The 18019-nt window shown below is 39.0% G+C and overlaps 2 protein-coding genes across 2 annotated transcripts; both read left to right on the forward strand.

The window, feature by feature from the left end:
- The first annotated feature begins 669 nt into the window (after nucleotides 1–669).
- On the forward strand, nucleotides 670–2086 carry LOC114456689 (homeodomain-interacting protein kinase 1-like). Its single transcript, XM_028438629.1, has 4 exons — nucleotides 670–820; nucleotides 933–1124; nucleotides 1275–1456; nucleotides 1967–2086. The coding sequence occupies exons 1-4, from the start codon at nucleotides 809–811 to the stop codon at nucleotides 1968–1970; spliced, it is 390 nt and encodes a 129-aa protein (XP_028294430.1). The 5' UTR covers nucleotides 670–808; the 3' UTR covers nucleotides 1971–2086.
- On the forward strand, nucleotides 1976–16148 carry LOC114456323 (uncharacterized). The gene is made up of 5 exons (XM_028437992.1): nucleotides 1976–2086; nucleotides 2173–2265; nucleotides 2469–2638; nucleotides 2736–3119; nucleotides 15827–16148. Exons 1-5 carry the CDS (start codon nucleotides 1976–1978, stop codon nucleotides 16146–16148), a joined length of 1080 nt encoding a protein of 359 aa, XP_028293793.1.
- The last annotated feature ends 1871 nt before the right edge of the window (nucleotides 16149–18019 follow it).

Consider the following 18019-nt stretch of genomic DNA (forward strand, 5'->3'; position numbering starts at 1 on the left):
TAACAGTTTCTAGTCATATCCACTTGTCTTATTAATTTAATGGTTAAGTAAAAAAAAAAAAAAATTAAAAAAAGTAAAGTACAGATACTCAAAATTACTTTAAGTACAGTACACAAATATATTTACTTAATTTATCAACACCGAATGTATACATTTACAATGCTGGTTGGACAAACTCTCTCTCTTGAACTAAGTATTGAGAAGCTAAAAAAGCAATATTTGTGTATTTTCAAAGTTTAAATTGTGAAGAGCTGATTGAGAAATGGCTGCTGTAGGTAAGAGACTTTATAGACAAAATATGAGGATGAACTTTGATCTGCTAAGATGAAAGAAGTCTTTGGTAAATCAGTAGATTTACTTAAAATATGTTCTAAATTATTATTAGAAAATTACTTTAATCTGGTTTTAATATATTGCAAATATTTTTCCTTCAATATTTTATGGATATAATACTGTTTAGTACAGTTAGAGCATCTTTCAGAGCCAAAGGTGTGTACCTATAATATTTATTTATTTACATCTATCATCCAAAATGAAGCAATGACAAAAAAACTAAGCTGACAGGACAAAATGTCCTTGTTTATGTGAGTCTTACTGTTGAAATACTGAATACTAACCTTGTGCCCTGTCTATCACTTTGACAGAGTCTCAACTCACTGTAGGGCAGGTTCTGCAGAGCAGCTCAACTCAATATACAATCATTGAGTTCATCGGAGAAGGTGCCTTCGGTAAAGTGGCCAAGTGCCAGGTTAATTCCACCAGCGAATTAGTGGCAGTAAAAATATTGAAGGACACGTTTGTGCAAGACATGGAGGAGGAGGTGAGTGTTTGGATCTCTCCTAGTTTTGGTGCCTCCAACAGGTCTTTAACTATGAACTGTTTAGAGAATAGTGATATAAAGATGATCTAATTATGCTTTTATTCCCCTCCAGCTGTCTATGTTGAGTAAAATCAACCTACTGGATCCAGACCAGTTTAACTTGGTCAAGTTCCATGAGAGGTTTGAGTACTCCAGCTATACCTGCCTCGTCTTTGAGTTGCTGGAGATGAACTTATTACAGTTCCTCAAAACTAAACTGGGTTCTTCAATGTATGTGAACCAAATCCGCCCCATTGCCAAGCAGGTATGATCCTTTCTTATTGTTTGACTAAAATCCTATCTATGATGATGCTTGTTAATCCATTAATAAAGCTTTGAGTTAAAAGCTGATCTTAAACAGCTCCATAAGAGGAACTCCATTATAATTCTGTCTTTTCTCATCGTGTCCCTGCAGATGTTGGTAGCACTACAGAGACTCCAATCTCTGGGGATCACCCACAATGACATCAAGCCTGACAATGTGATGCTGGTAAACACTGAGGAGGATACATTACAAGTCAAGCTCATTGACTTTGGACTGGCTCATCCATCCTCCTCCATCACGCACGGGAAATGGCTTCAGCCCATGGGCTACAGGTATGAGGGTGTCAGCCTGAATGACTTCTGTGGTTTTGTAACAAACCTGTGTCATTATTAGGGGTGTAACGATTCAAATACGCTATTGGTTCATTCAGAACGATTTGATCAGAAATGATTCAGTGACTTAAAATCGATTCAGTAACTTTTTAGCCAAAAATAATAATTCAACCACTGTGACTGAAATAAATCCCTGAATAATGGACAGTACAGGTGAGGTTTTATAGATTTCTGATTCTGATTTCTATCGATTAATCGATCGAATGGATGAATCGATACACTCTTAGTCATTATAGTGTTGGTACTTAGTGGTAAGCAACAGATTTCTAAAGCGTATTTCATTCATTTTGCTTCACAGGGCCCCAGAGGTGTGTCTTGGCCTTCCGTTCACAGAGGCCATTGACATGTGGGGACTGGGCTCTTTCTAAGGGTTGCAGCTGTTTTATACACATGTATATAAAGTCTTGAAGAACTGCCCCTAATGTGTGTAATTGTGTGTCATTTCTGAAGATGAAAGCCATGGTGGAGTATCTTGGTATGCCGTCAGAAGACCAGCTTCTATTTGGCATGCATACCAAGAGATTCTTCTGTCAGGAGGCAGATGAGTTTGGCTTGGGATGGAGGCTCCTGGTAAAACATAGTTTTATTGTTGTTGAATCTTGACTGTTGCCTTAAACGTATCCTAATCCATTATTATTGTCATTGTGTTTCCTCAGACACCAGAAGAATACTCAGAAATTAATAGGGTGAAAGCTAAGGAATGGCCCCCATGGCGCCCCCATTTCTTCTCATTGGATGACCTGCTCTATGTAAGTATTCTCTACAATATTTGAGTTCAAATACTTAGCAGCGGTCGCTTCTTTAAAATGTAACCTACTTTATACATGCGTTTAACACCTGAAATTACTCATGGTTGATTTTTTTGTAACACTTTTCAAATGTTTTGAGCGAGAGAGGTTTGAACTTGTTCTAGGACCTACAGTAACTCCTTATTTTCTTTTTTAAAATCCAGATCTATGAAGAAGAGGATGCTGAGGAGTTTAAGGACAGGACTGAGTTCATAGACTTCCTCAAGCACCTGTTGACTCTGGATGAGGAGAAGCGATTCTCTCCGACTGAGGCTCTTCAGCATCCATTTATTAGGATGTCCCACCTGAGCCAGGATCCTGACAGCAGTGACTAGTGAGTAACTGCACTGAGGAGGCAATCACGCACATGGAGATCAACTTGTTGTTCTATTGACTTTTGTACTCATCTTTTTTTTACATTTTTCCTCTAGTCTGACCACCGCACAGGCATTAATGCCAACGGAGGCCTCACATAGTGTTACTCCTGTGAAGGATGGTGAGGCACATGTGGCTGAAGAGGCTGACGAGGTCCCACCCACTCCTGCATCCAGCCAAATCACACACATTGAGACAGATGTCCCCAAGGTCCCTCTTTCTCATGTGAATGATGACAATGAAAGAGTTCAGGAGCCATGCCAAGATCTGGGAAAAGAACTCCATCTTCCTGCAACTCAGAGTGATTCAGGAATCTGTTCCTTTCCAGAACAGTTTCCTAATCATTGTGATGAGGGTCTGGAATGTGTTTCATCAGTGAATGGACCTATGGTTGAAGACGTCCCCTTCCCCACCCCCAAGAGGTTCAAGAACATTCGGAGGTTTTTCTCCCGAATTCAAAAAATGTTTTTCAGCTGCTGCTGTTCCTCCGTGCAGGAGTAATTTCTTTATTTGTACGATTCTATTATATTCTATTTTAATTATATTCACCTTCTCGTACTATTCATCCTGCTCTACTATCCACCATGGGACTGTATGTTTTAATTGTATTATTACACATTTTATTGTTCATAATATTGTTTATTATTTTGTTTGTTTCAATGTAAGGTTTAGATGTTTTAAAAGTCACCTGAGAAACAAAATGTATTTTTATTATAATGAATATTAAATGTCTATTTATATTTGTAAATAAAAACACTTCATAACTTACCTGCTTTGTTAATGTTTTCATATTTTTTTACCCTTTTTCCCAAATATTTTGAAGCTTTTCAGGGAAGTCCCTGACATTGTAGTGTGTTAAAAGTTGTGCAGAGCTGCTGAATGTCCTGGATCAAAATGAATAAAAGCTGTGTTCATTTTTCATAAGTCAGTAGTGGTGATGACATTGTCCAATACCATGTCAGCCCTAAAACTACCTATGGTTATAAATAATAATAATAATAATAATAATAATAATAATAATAATAATAATAATAATAATAATAATAAATTATTTTATATACTTAGAATTGGTAAAACATTTGTGATTACGGATAATACTACACAAATAATAATAATAATGATAATTTTGACTCAGAAAACAAAATTTCGCTCGCTCATAAAATTTTATTGAGGAGTAGAATAAGCTCACCATTGATCTGAAAATATTTTAACTTCTGTTTTTTTTTTGCAAAGTTTCTAAGCAGCACTCAATCCTGGCTTTATTTATTTATCTGAATAATATCAAGTGTTATCCAGGAAGTTTATTACTATTTGTGCAATAGTATATAGTTATCTTAAAAGATGCTAATACCGTCTACTGGAAAAACACGTACAGTACTTTAGAGAAACCATAATGCAGATGAGGTGAGGCTACTTACACTTCATGAAAATGGTGGTGTTGGCATACAGCGTCTTCCTAAACACAGCATCTTGTGTCTGAGAACAGAGACAATAAAATGATTTAATATCAGTCCATAGAACATGAATGTCAGTAAAGCACCAAATATTCCAACATTCCTGCTGGATCAAGACACATTCCCAACAACAATATCAAGTGTTTTATTGTTTTTACAGGATTTACAGTTGAAAGTAAGAAAACATTAAACAGTGTAAAGTCTAGAAACAAGGAGTGTAGACACTTTTTACAATAATTATACATATTTTTATATCATTTTAATTTCATGTTGTGCCTTTTGTTTGTTTTTGACTTTCTTAAATTAATTTTTCTGAATTCATTTTTTTTCCCCCAAAGTTTTTTTTGACCACAGTCGGATATTTACACTATTATCCTATGTTGGTCTTTATTTTTGTTCTTAATATTCTATTGTGTTGCTGCAAAATGTGAATTTCCCACATTTGGGGATCAATAAAGGTCTATTCTATTCTATTCTAATAAAACATTCATAATTTGTTATTTATAATAACTAGATTCTTCACAGGAAATCATTCCTGCCTGTGGTGATCAAACTGTATAATGCATCACTGTAACCTCACAGCTGGATTGTTGTAAATATCTGTATCATATTTGTATTATTATTATTATTAGTATTATCTTACTTTATTTTGTACTACTGTAATGTGTGTGTATCTGATCCTTATTTTCAACAGTCTTTTATTTAATTATAGACTTATATAATGTTTATTCTTTCTTTCGTCTTTATTAAATGTTTTATTCTTTTATTTGTGATTTTTTTTAAGTGGCTGGAACAAAAGCAAATTCCCTCTGGGATTAATAAATGAATTCTGATTCTGATTCCTCTATTTCTAAATATATTTTATTTACCTATAATGTTTATTCATGCAGGTTGTCTTATTAAGATAACAAGGTCTCAATGTCTAGAGAGACTTGGACAGATACATAAATAAATGAATAAAGTAAATATTGATTTTCTAAGTAAAGAATCTAATACTAAGTGAAGGAAAGCAGCAGATACACAACATATACAGCAGGTGATAGAAGTATTGACTAATGAAACATCTTCTTTATAGGCCATCAGTTGGGACTGAACCAGCTGATATTAATTTATAACTAATTACTGGTTGATTTCAGCTGGTGTCTTAGGTTTTCTACGCTTTTTTTTCACCTCCATTTCTTCATGTGTCTTTTTCACATTATTACACATAATAAAAAATGACATTTCATGTAAATAGCACCTTTAGAAATATATTATTTACTGAAAAAAAACTGATGTGTTTTTACCCACTGTATTTAGTTTACCTTTAATAATTATAAATATTTCTAATAAGCTCCCTAAATATGTAATTATTAAATTAGAAATATTGTCATTAGAGATATGTTTGATACAGACCAATAGGTGAGTAACATTTTAAACCAGTTTAAACAGTTTAAAAGAGTTTATTATTTTTCTATGTATGTATTAATATGTAGTTATATGATTTATTAATCAGAAAATTGAAGCTACTGTGAAGTTGTTGTTGCACTTTTGCTTAAACCTGGATTAAAACTTGAAATTGTTGAATGACCGAGATTCATTTACTTTTTATTTAGGGATTGTTTTATGCATTTTAACTCTAGACAATCACAGCAATAAAGTTGCACTTTTGACAATATATCTGATGTCTGCAGTCATTTCAAAAATCAAATTGAAACTCAAATTTTTCTTTAAAAAATCTGATATTTTTTAATGGTAAAATGATACAGCCCTACTAACAGGTGAGTTACAGATCACTGAAGCAGGTAATGCTGGTTTTAATTCAAAGTGTTTGTCGATGCATCAGTTCATTGTTTTTGGGAGATGAATAACTTCAGATCAGTCTAATGCTTTGGTTAATATTCTGCAATGAATTATTGACTCAAAAACCTACAATAACTTGCACTTGATTTAATATTATTCACATTATAAATCTTTGGAAAAATACAGAGACATTCAACATGCTGATCTTGATCATTGAAGTTATCACATTATGCAAGTTTCTTACAAATAAAGTGAGTAAAGACAAATGTATCTTGTTAAAACCAAATGGTGGGTTTGTCAGGGTTTACAACATCACTGATCTCTATTATACCATTGGTGAAAAAGCCACCATCTTGGTAAACTAAACAACAGATCTTCTCGAGAGCAGTGATGTTTTGGGGCTGTCGCCGAGCAACACGGACTTTCACCTCCCTCCACAGATTTTCTATGGGGTTGAGGTCTGGAGACTGGCTAGGCCACTCCAGGACTTTCAAATGCTTCTTACGGAGCCACTCCTTCGTTGCCCGGGCGGTGTGTTTGGGATTATTGTCATGCTGGAAGACCCAGACACGTTTCATCTTCAAAGCTCTCACTGATGGAAGGAGGTTTTGGCTCAAAATCTCACGATACATGGCCCCATTCATTCTTTCCTTAACACGGATCAGTCGTCCTGTCCCCTTAGCAGAAAAACAGCCCCAAAGCATGATGTTTCCACCCCCATGCTTCACAGTAGGTATGGTGTTCTTGGGATGCAACTCAGTATTCTTCTTCCTCCAAACACGACGAGTTGAGTTTATACCAAAAAGTTCCATTTTGGTTTCATCTGACCACATGACATTCTCCCAATCCTCTGCTGTATCATCCATGTGCTCTCTGGCAAACTTCAGACGGGCCTGGACATGCACTGTCTTAAGCAGGGGGACACGTCTGGCACTGCAGGATTTGATTCCCTGTCGGCGTAGTGTGTTACTGATAGTAACCTTTGTTACTTTGGTCCCAGCTCTCTGCAGGTCATTCACCAGGTCCCCCCGTGTGGTTCTGGGATTTTTGCTCACCGTTCTCATGATCATTTTGACCCAATCGAGGGAGATTATCAGTGGTCTTGTATGTCTTCCATTTTCTGATAATTGCTCCCACAGTTGATTTTTTCACACCAAGCTGCTTGCCTATTGTAGATTCACTCTTCCCAGTCTGGTGCAGGTCTACAATTCTTTTCCTGGTGTCCTTCGACAGCTCTTTGGTCTTGGCCATAGTGGAGTTTGGAGTCTGACTGTTTGAGGTTGTGGACAGGTGTCTTTTATACTGATAACCAGTTCAAACAGGTGCCATTAATACAGGTAACGAGTGGAGGACAGAAGAGCTTCTTAAAGAAGAAGTTACAGGTCTGTGAGAGCCAGAGATCTTTCTTGTTTGAAGTGACCAAATACTTATTTTCCACCATAATTTACAAATAAAATCTTTAAAAATCCTACAATGTGAATTCCTGGATTTTTTTTTCACATTCTGTCTCTCACAGTTGAAGTGTACCTATGATGAAAATTACAGACCTCTGTCATCATTTTAAGTGGGAGAACTTGCACAATTGGTGGCTGACTAAATACTTTTTTTCCCCACTGTAGTGGCAGGTCTTGTGTATGTACATATATAAATAAAATAGTATAATAGATTCAAATAAAAAACACTCTCTGGTTTACTTATATTGACCTGAATATTAAACACGTCTTGTTCATTACATTGTTTACTTCAGTGATACTGTTCTTTTCAGTTTAATGAGCTGACTATTATTATTATTATTATAACTACTACATTAAGTTCAATTAGTAAAAGGTACCTAGAGCATTTGACAAGATAGAAAGTAGACCTATAATAATGGTAATTTCCATTTTATATGCACATTGTTCGTAAAATACATTTATTTTCTTTATAGTTTTATGGTGTTTATAAAAACACATTTTGTGTAATAATGATGCACTTAATCCCTGTGACTGCTGGAGTGTTTTATTAACAAAATAATGCATTCTGATTTAACTTTAATAAACACATTCCACAACAACTGTGGGTGTACCATCAATAAATTACTATAATAATAGTCTTACAGCCCCATAATGACGCAGTTGAGCGACACATGTTGTTGGCATGTTTTCAGTGTACCAATATGGTGGCGGGTGGCTACACTGCTGTATGATAGAGATCAGTGTTTCATTGACTCTTTTGTTCATTGTTGTATTGCTGCGGGGTTATCCAGCTGATGAATGTTTTGAAAGCCAACTTAAGTTTTGTTTCATTGAATTCAAGGGGTTTTAAAGACAATCAGCCATCCATCAAATCCTCTTCAGCCATGGAAGTAATGGATCAGCTGGAGTTGCCATCTGCTTTAACAAGTGCCCAGGTGAGGTCATTTCATATAAGGCAGATGACAATGGACACTGGCTGACAGCTGTCATAAAGATTGACAATGCAGACATAATTCTAACAAATGTTTATGTCTATATTACTACCACGCAAAACAAGAACCTATTACAAGAAATCACAAACGTTATTTCTCAGTATTAAAGGTTGTATCATACAGACTTAATACTTACCAGAGGAGACTTCAACTTAACACCTGATGATTACTTGGATAAGTATCCATCAAAATTCACAGATACACATTTTAGTATCACTTTGATTGAATTTTCTAACACATTCTCATTGCTTGATATCTGGAGTAATAAAAACCCAAAGCTCAGACAGTACTCATGGATTAAACCTAATGGGTTATAAGATCTAGAATTGACTAGATCGTATATGCTTAGATGCTCCAGAATTGGTTAACCATGTCTCAGATGTAACTATCTCCAATGCACCGTTAACCCACCACTGCCTATTGTACCTTAACTTAAAACCAGATATAAGTTCTACCAAAAGTTATGTGTATTGGAAATTTAATGCAGATTTGCTGAAAAACCAGGAATATTGCAACACAATTAAGGAATCAGATATGATGTAACTATTGGTAACTACCGCTGGAGATGAGAATTTTTTTAATTCATGGTCAGACAGGTTTCAATATGTTTTGGAAAGGAAAGAAGCAAGACTTTGAGGGAACAAGAACTTAAACTAATACAAGATTTGGATGAATATTGTGAGAAAACTCCAATGTTGGACTCGGACAAAGCTACCTTTATAATTCTCAAATCCAAATTGGATGAATGAAGTTCTCAAAGAGCCAGAGGAGCTTTCGTTAGAGACAAATGATTTGAAGAAGGTGAACGTAACACAGCATATTTTTGTGGCCTTGAAAAGAGGAAACAGGAGAGGAATTTGATTGACACACATGATTAATGATGTTGAATGCATGGATCCCAAAGTCATTGCTGAGGAAGTTTATGAATTTTATAAGGATCTTTATTCATGGACCTCTGATAAAGACTCATCTCTCCTGGACAGTATAAAACACAACATTCCTACCATCAGCCTGGATTTTAAGGAAATGTGTGATGCAGACATTGATATGTTTGAGTAGATACTGCAGTTAAACATCTCTCCCTAAGGAAATCCCCTGGTCAGGATGGCCTCTCATCAGACTTTTACAAACACTTCTAAGAGGATATAAAACACCTTTTTTTCTTTGCCATACAAGAATGTATCAAAGCTAAATCTCTGATGAACACCATGAAACAAGGACTCATTTCACTGATCCCCAAAAGTGGTAAATATAAAAGTATTTGAACAATTTCAGACTGATAACCTTACTCAATGTGGATTATAAACTTTTTGCTCATGTTATTGCTAACAGACTTAAAGAAGGTATTTCACAAATTATGAATCACAATCTGGTTTTCTCAGAGGTCACTCTATCCATAACAACATTAGGATGGTGTCTATAGACTTATTAGATTATTGGTGCAAAATTGAGGATAATGGTTTTATTCTTTTCTTGGACTTCTGGAGACGCCTTTTGTGAAATTATCAAAATATTACACAGTGATATCAATATTTCTGTGTTGCTCCCTTTTGGTACCTGTAAATGATTTGATGTTAAAAGAGGCATTCAACAAGGATGCCCTGCATCCCCTTTACTATTCATTATGGTTGTGGAAATTCTTAGCTTTATGTTCAAAAACTGTGAAGAGGTCAAAAAATTAAATGAGATGTTTTAGACCACCCATTAGCTATAAATCAGCTTGCAGATGACACCACCCTTTTCCTTAAAAATGAGGCACAAATACCTATAGCTCTACAAGTAGTCAGTCGCTTTTCCAAAGCCTCTGGTCTTCACTTAAATATTGATAAATGTGAATTCATGGCAATTCATGACCACCCTCAAATAGCCCTGTATGATATACCTGTTAAAGACCAGGTAAAATACTTGGAGATTACCATCTCAAAAAACTCAGAAGTCTGATTAAAAAGCAACTTTGATAATACAATGAAAAAGAGTAAAACTATATTAAATACATGGTTACAGAGAGATCTCTCCATATTTGGTTGGTTACTGCTCTCTAAAATGGAAGGTCTCTCAAGAATCATTTACCCTGCATATTCTCTGGACAAACCACAAACTGTTATTAAACAAATCAATCAAAACAACTTCAATTTCATCTGGAAAAATAGACGTCATTATATAAGGAACAATGATATTGTCAAGTCTTTAGAGGAAGGTGGTCTTAATGCTATTGACTTTGATCTGATGAATGGTGTTTTAAAACTAAGATGGTTACAAAACTTAATGACTCATATGAAAACTTTATGGTTTAATCTCCCTGCTAAAATATTCTCCAATGTAGGCAGCATTCAATTGCTTTTACACTGTGATTTTGAACCGTCAAAACTACCCATAAAAATGTCAAAATTCCATGAACAAGCACTTTAACATGCAGGATATGAACAAAATCCTGAGTTTTCATTGGTTGTCATGTTTTATTTACAGGTTAACAAGTGCAAATTTAGTAAACACCCACAAACTAAGCAAACAATGAAAAAATAAAAATAAAAAAGGTCTTTAAAATTGTACAAAATAAGACGGAAACCCAAAACAAAACTCTTAAGTTACATCAGAGTGGAAGTTAAAATGATAAACTATTCAAACACTAGATGACAATTTTTTTTAATTATGACAAATATTTAATATGAAAATATAATTATATATATCTCAAATCTATACACGGAAAAAAATGAAGCCTTTCAAACATGAAATAAAATGATGAGCAGTGCAGTGTGTCCATGTGATCTTTGTCTGTTTTTGTTCTCACATGTTATGGGGCACCGATGGCAAAGAGCAGCTTTTGGCAACATTTAGCAACAAACAACATTTACCACTAGCTGGTCTCGAACGCTATCAAAAGCTAGAAGCAACCGAGTTTGGTGCTCCTGCACCCAATCACGCACAGTCCCTCCCACAGGATCGTAGACCCTCCCCAACAGAAAATCGACTGGAAGCCTTGCCTCACGGCCAAACATGAGGAAGAAAGGAGATTCCCCAGTCGATTGGTGGGGAGTAGTGTTGTAAGCATACAACACTTGTGGTAGACAGGAGTGCCAATCCCGCTTACGGGATGTTGGCAAAGTACGTAACAGATCGTGAAGGGTGCGGTTAAACCGCTCGCACTGGCCATTCCCAGCGGGGTGATAAGGGGTTGTCCGGGACTTTTCGATTAATCAACCAATCAATCTTTTATTTGTATAGCGCCAAATCAAAACAAATGGTATCTCAAGACACTTTCCAGTAGAGCAGTCTTAAGGACGGACTCTTCATTTTATGGATACACACATATGCATATATACGTATATACACATACATATGTATCCCACACCCAACATGAATTCATCATGGCGGCAAGGAAAACCTTCTGTTAAGCAGCAGGAACCTTGTGTGGATCCCATTCCTATGATGAACAGCCATCCACGTTATGCTGTGTTGGGTGTGTGCAGAGGAAAGGGTGGAGACAGAGTTGTTGAGTCTCTGTAACTCCACACTGAGGATCCCACGGACCTGCAAGACAAAAGCCAGAAGGAGTACAGGAGCAAACACACAAGGGAAGAAGCAGACAGAGGGAGTGTTTGAGAGAGGAATGGGACCCTCTCCGGTCCCTCTCTAACCTAAATGACCTCTCTCCAACCGAGCATGCCAGACCCCCCCTGCCTATTGCATCTTAACTATGAGCTATGAGCTGGTTCCTAACTAAAAGCTTTACCAAAGAGGAATGTTTTGAGCCTAACCTTAAAGGTAGAGAGGGTGTCTGCCCCCCGAACCATGGTTGGTAGATGGTTCCAGAGAAGTGGGGCCTGATAACTGAAAGCTCTTCCTCCTAAACTACTTTTAGAGACAAATGGAACAACGAGTAGTCCAGCATTTTGAGAGCGTAGTGTTCTGGGGGGATTGTATGGCACTACAAGCTCCTTGAGATAGACTGGTGCCTGTCCATTTAGGGCTTTATAAGTGAGAAGAAGAATCTTGAATTCTATTCTATATTTTATGGGAAGCCAATGCAGAGAGGCTAATACAGGAGTAATGTGATCTCTTCTCCTAGCTTTAGTCAGTACACGTGCTGCAGCATTTTGAACCAGCTGAAGTGTCTTAAGCGACTTGCTCGGGCAGCCTGCTAAAAGAGAATTACAATAATCCAGTCTAGAGGTAACAAAAGCATGGACTAGCTTTTCGGCGTCGCTCTGAGACAGGATAGATCTGATTTTAGCAATGTTACGGACATGAAAGAAGGCAGTTCTTGAAGTTTGTTTTATGTGAGAGTTGAAGGATAAATCCTGATCAAATAGAACTCCAAGGTTTCTAACAGTTGTGCTTTGTGCCAGAGTAATGCCATCTAGGGCAGTTAGGCTAGCATAGGTTTCTCTAAGGTGTCGTGGGCCCAGTACAATGACCTCAGTCTTGTCTGAGTTAAGAAGAAGAAAATTTTGGTCCATCCAGGCCCTAATGTCCTTTAGACAGGCCTCAAGTTTAGATAGCTGATTTGTCTCACCTGGCTTCATTGATACATACAGTTGGGTATCATCAGCATAGCAGTGAAAGTTAACAGAGTATTTTCTCATAACATTACCAAGGGGGATCATATAGATACAGAAGAGGATTGGACCTAGCACAGAGCCCTGAGGAACCCCGTAGCTTACTTTAGTGTACACAGAAGACTTATTATTCACGTGTACAAACTGGTACCTATCAGATAGGTAGGACTTAAACCAGTTTAGGGCAGTCCCTGTGATTCCAAGTAATTCCTCTAATCTCTCTAGTAGAATATAGTGATCTATAGTGTCAAAAGCTGCACTAAGATCTAATAAAACCAGCACTGAGAGCCGTCCTTCATCTGAAGCCCAGAGTAGATCATTAGTTACTTTAACTAAAGCAGTCTCTGTGCTGTGTTGAGCTCTAAAACCTGACTGGAAGTCCTCGAACAGGTTGTTGTTTTGAAGGAAGTCACAGAGCTGAGCCGCCACAACTTTCTCAAGAATCTTTGAAATAAAAGGAAGATTAGATATAGGCCTGTAGTTTGCTAAAGTGCTGGAATCAAGAGTAGGTTTTTTGAGAAGGGGTTTGATTATAGCTACTTTAAAGGACTGTGGCATTGATAGCCTATTGATAGGGATATATTTATTGTCTCCAACAAAGATGGGCAGACCAGGGGAACAACTTCTTTAAACAGCTTAGTTGGGATTGGATCTGAAAGGCAGGTCGATGGTTTGGAGGATGAAATAATAGAGTTAAGTTCCTGAAGTCCTATATGTGTGAAACAGTTTAGTTTAGGCCTATTTACATTTAATGGTACAGCAGGCCCAGGTGAAGGCAGGGAGTGGCTAATTTTATCTCTAATCTTATGAATTTTATGGTTAAAAAATGTCATAAAGTCCTCACAGCTGAGGGCTAGAGGAATCATGGGCTCAATAGAGCTCTGACTTTGTGTTAGCCTGGCTACAGTGCTAAAAAGGTACCTCGGATTATTTTTATTTTCTTCAATTAGTGAGGAGTAGTATGTAGATCGAGTATGTCGTAAGGCTGTCATGTATTTACTATGGCTTTCTTGCCAGAGTATTCGTGACTCCTCTGTTTTATTGGAGCGCCACATTCTCTCTAATTTACGGGTTGTTTGTTTGAGTGTGCGAGGTTCAGAGCTAAACCACGGAGCTTTCCTCTGACGTTTAATAGTTTTTTCCCTCAATGGGGCAATTGAGTCCAAGGTGGATTTTAGTAGACTAGCAGAGCTATCGACAAGCAGATCCAGTTGAGAGGGGTTATAATTAATATCATAGTTATTTATTGGATGGTGCACTGAGTTTAAGGCAGCAGGAATGGCCTCTTTAAATTTAGCCACAGCACTATTGGACAGATTTCTTCTCGTAACTATTTTATTGCACAGTGCGAGATCCTCTAGGATAATGTTAAAAGATATTAAAAAGTGATCTGATAGCAGAGGATTTTCAGGGTAGACTTTTAGTTCATTAATATCAAGGCCATATGTTAGAACAAGATCAAGAGTATGATTTAAACGATGAGAAGCTTCATTAATAGTTTGAAAAAAACCAACTGAGTCTATTAGGGACATAAAGGCTGAGCTTTTTTTTTTTTTTTTTTTTTCCTGTCGTGTAATGTGTGGGATCTTTGAATGACCTTAGATCTGGATGTTCACAATGACCGAAGAAATAAACTAACTAACTAACTAACTAACTATCTTTGTCAACATGGATATTAAAATCTCCTACTATCAGTATTTTATCAGAAGTGAGGACTAAGTTTGATATAAACTCAGAGAATTCTGATAGAAATTCAGAATAAGGGCCTGGAGGACGGTAAATTATCGCAAATAAGACTGGCTGGCAGGTTTTTGATTCGGTATGAGATAAATTTAGAACCAAGCTTTCAAAGGAAGTGTAACTGGCCTTTGGTTTAGGATAGATTAGGAGAGAGGAATGATAAATAGCTGCTACACCACCTCCACGGCCTATGTCTCGTGGCATATGAGTATTTAAATGACTGGGAGGAGTGGCTTCATTTAAACTAACATATTCATCTTGATACAGCCATGTTTCAGTTAAACAGAATAAATCAAAGTTATTTTCTGAGATAAGGTCATTTACTAGTAGAGATTTGGATCTCAGTGATCTAATATTTAATAGAGCACATCTAATGGTTTTATGTTTTGGTGTTTCTATATTTGAGATTTTAATTTTTTTCAGATTTTTATAATTGATAGCTCTTTTATTTGATTTTATGTTAAAATCATTGTGAAATCTGGGTCGGGGGACAGACACCGTCTCCATAAAATAATATTCATCACCATCACAACAGTTGTCATGGCGATGAACACAGCTATCATAATAGCAATGGGAGGGAAACTGTCCTAAGGCAAGCGCAGAGGGGCGTGGAGGACTCCACCTCTGTAACATGGTCTCATTCATGAGATGATAACATCATAACAGTGACTGTGCCATGTTTTCTGATAGTAGAGATGCTCCCTTTAAAGTAGGGTATGGATTCCATCTCTTCCTATCAGGTTCGGTTTTCCCCAGAAGGATCTCCAATTATCAATGAAGCCCACCTCGATTTCTGGACACCACCTCAATCCCATATAGTTTGCAGAGCTGCTTAATTAGTGTACTCTCAAAGTTCCTACCCTGGTCCGAATGAATCCGGACCGGAGCGCCAAACTTTGAAAACCACTCCATTGACAACACCTGGGCTACTGTAGAAGCAGTTTGGTCTCGGGTCGGAAAGGCCAGGGGGTACTTGCTGAACACATCTGTCACCACAAGGACATTCTCCAGTGCGCTACGAGATGGCTCGAGCATGGTGAAATCTATGGCCAAAATTTAATTCGGCTCTGAAGCCAACAAATGGCCCAGGAAACTCCGAGCTGATGGCCCAGCATCCTTTGCGACCTGACATCGTTCACAGGTTTGACACCAGTGCCTCACATCTGAAGCCATCACCGGCCAGTAACAACGCTGCCTCAGCAAGTCCAAGGTCCTATCTATGCCTTGATGGCCCTGGTTTTGGTGGACCTCAGTAAGGACCTGTGCTTTCAAGGCAACAGGCAGGAGTACCTAACGAACTGGCTCCCCACCATCGGAACGCGAAACCTGCCGATAAGCCACCCCAGCCTCCTCAACCAATCGACCCCATTGTCTGAAAAGTGCCAGAGAGAGCCGGGACAGCTGGCTACGCTCATTGTGGTTTGGGTACCGTTTCTCAAGCCAGAATGCCAACACATTACTGAGCACCCGGTCAGCCTGCTGAAGGGCTGAGAGGTCAGTGGGTAGTTGCTGGGGAATAACCTGTACAGCGGCTTGCTGTGCTTCAAACCCTCAGGTTTGCAAAGCTTGCCTCAAGGGTGGTGGATGGCCAGTACCGGCAACCATTGCATCCAAGTCTATGGCCACCGGTGGGTGCAGACGGGACAAAGCATCCGCTTTCGAGTTGTTTTTACCTGGACAGTAGCGGATCTCAAAATCAAAAGCAGCTAGCTGGGCTGCCCAACGCTGCTCCAGAGCACCAAGTTTGGCCAAAGACAGGTGGCTCAGGGGGTTATTGTCTGTGAAGACAACACACCTGTGGCCAAGCAAATACTCCCGAAATTTATCGGTCATCGCCCATTTTAACGCCAGAAATTCCAATTTCATAGAACTGTAATTTACTCGGTTGCGTTCTGTCGGTCTCAATCCGCTGCTTGCAAATGCTATGGGCCGAAACCTTCCCCCCTTGCTCTTGCGAAAGAACAGCACCCCGGCCACCATGACTGGCATCCACCTCTAGGATGAATGGAAGGGAGAAGTCCGCATATGCAAGCATAGGGGCATCTGTGAACTTGGACTTCAATGCCTCGAAGCTCTGTTGATGTTCAGACGTCCACTTGCCCGCAACCAAAGACTCGGACCGCTTGGACTTTGACCCGCCGAGATCGGCTACCAGCCGGTGAAGGGGGGCAGCCAGCTTGGCAAAGCCCTCCACAAAACGACGATAATAGGTGGCGAACCCAGCTCTGGGATGGTTGTGGGGGACGGCCACTCAGCTACTGCCTCAACCTTTGTGGGGTCAGTGGAGACACCACTGGCAGAGATGACATGCCCTAAATAGCTAAACTCCTGTCTGAAGAAGGAACATTTAGACAGACTCCCTCTGTAGCCGCTGGAGCACTTCCTTTAATCTCCCCAAATGCTGCTGGAAAGTGGAAGAGAAAACAACAATGTCATCCAAATACAAGAGTAGGGCCTGACATTGCTTATCCCCAAAAATCCTCTGCATGAGGCGCTGGAACGTGCTAGGGGCGTTACACAGCCCAAAGGGCTTACGGTTCGATTCAAACAGACCGAACGAAGTGCAGAACGCTGTCTTCGGCCGATCTGCTTCTGCCATGGGAACCTGATTGTACCCACTGGCTAAATCCATGGTGGAGAACCAGCGGGCTCCAGTCAACGCATCTAGTGACTCCTCTATGCGGGGAAGGGGGAAAGCATCCTTCCTTGTTTTACGGTTAAGTTGACGGTAGTCCACGCAAAGGCGCAAGCTACCATCCTTTTTCTTAACCAGGACAATCGGAGAAGCAAAAGGACTGCTGCTCTCCCTAATGATCTGTGCACTCAACAGCTGATTTATATGCTCTTTGACTACTTCGTATTCCGAGGGAGGAATACGTCTGTAGCGCTGTCGGATAGGGGCATCATCTAAGAGAGGAATCTGATGGGAAATTAAATTAGTGCAACCTAAATCACTGTCATGGGAAGATAACACAGAAGTGTACTGATTGAGAAGACAGCGCGCTTCTTTCTGCTCCTCTCCGGACAGGAGGGAAAGGTCTACTGCCTCAAACTGGTCCAATAACGTAGGGGCAACTGCCTGCGATGTCACAGTCGCTACATGGGCAGAGGCCTCTTCAATTACCAAGGGTGAACTCGCCACATGAACTTCCACCAGGGCTCCTACTATAGTATGAGGGAAAAGCACGACCTCCACGGTACCGACATTCACGATGGGAATATACGCCGTGCTGTACTCCACATCCACCAGTGATGGGGAGGCCAGCAATCCAGCAGGGAGTCCCTGGATTGGGGGCTCATAGAGTACGCTGGCACCAGAGAAATGGGCTGAACAGGTGGCTTGTATCTACTTCATGGTGCCA

The sequence above is a fragment of the Gouania willdenowi genome, chromosome 22 (genome assembly GCF_900634775.1).
Source record: "Gouania willdenowi chromosome 22, fGouWil2.1, whole genome shotgun sequence".
Lineage (NCBI taxonomy): Eukaryota > Metazoa > Chordata > Actinopteri > Blenniiformes > Gobiesocidae > Gouania > Gouania willdenowi.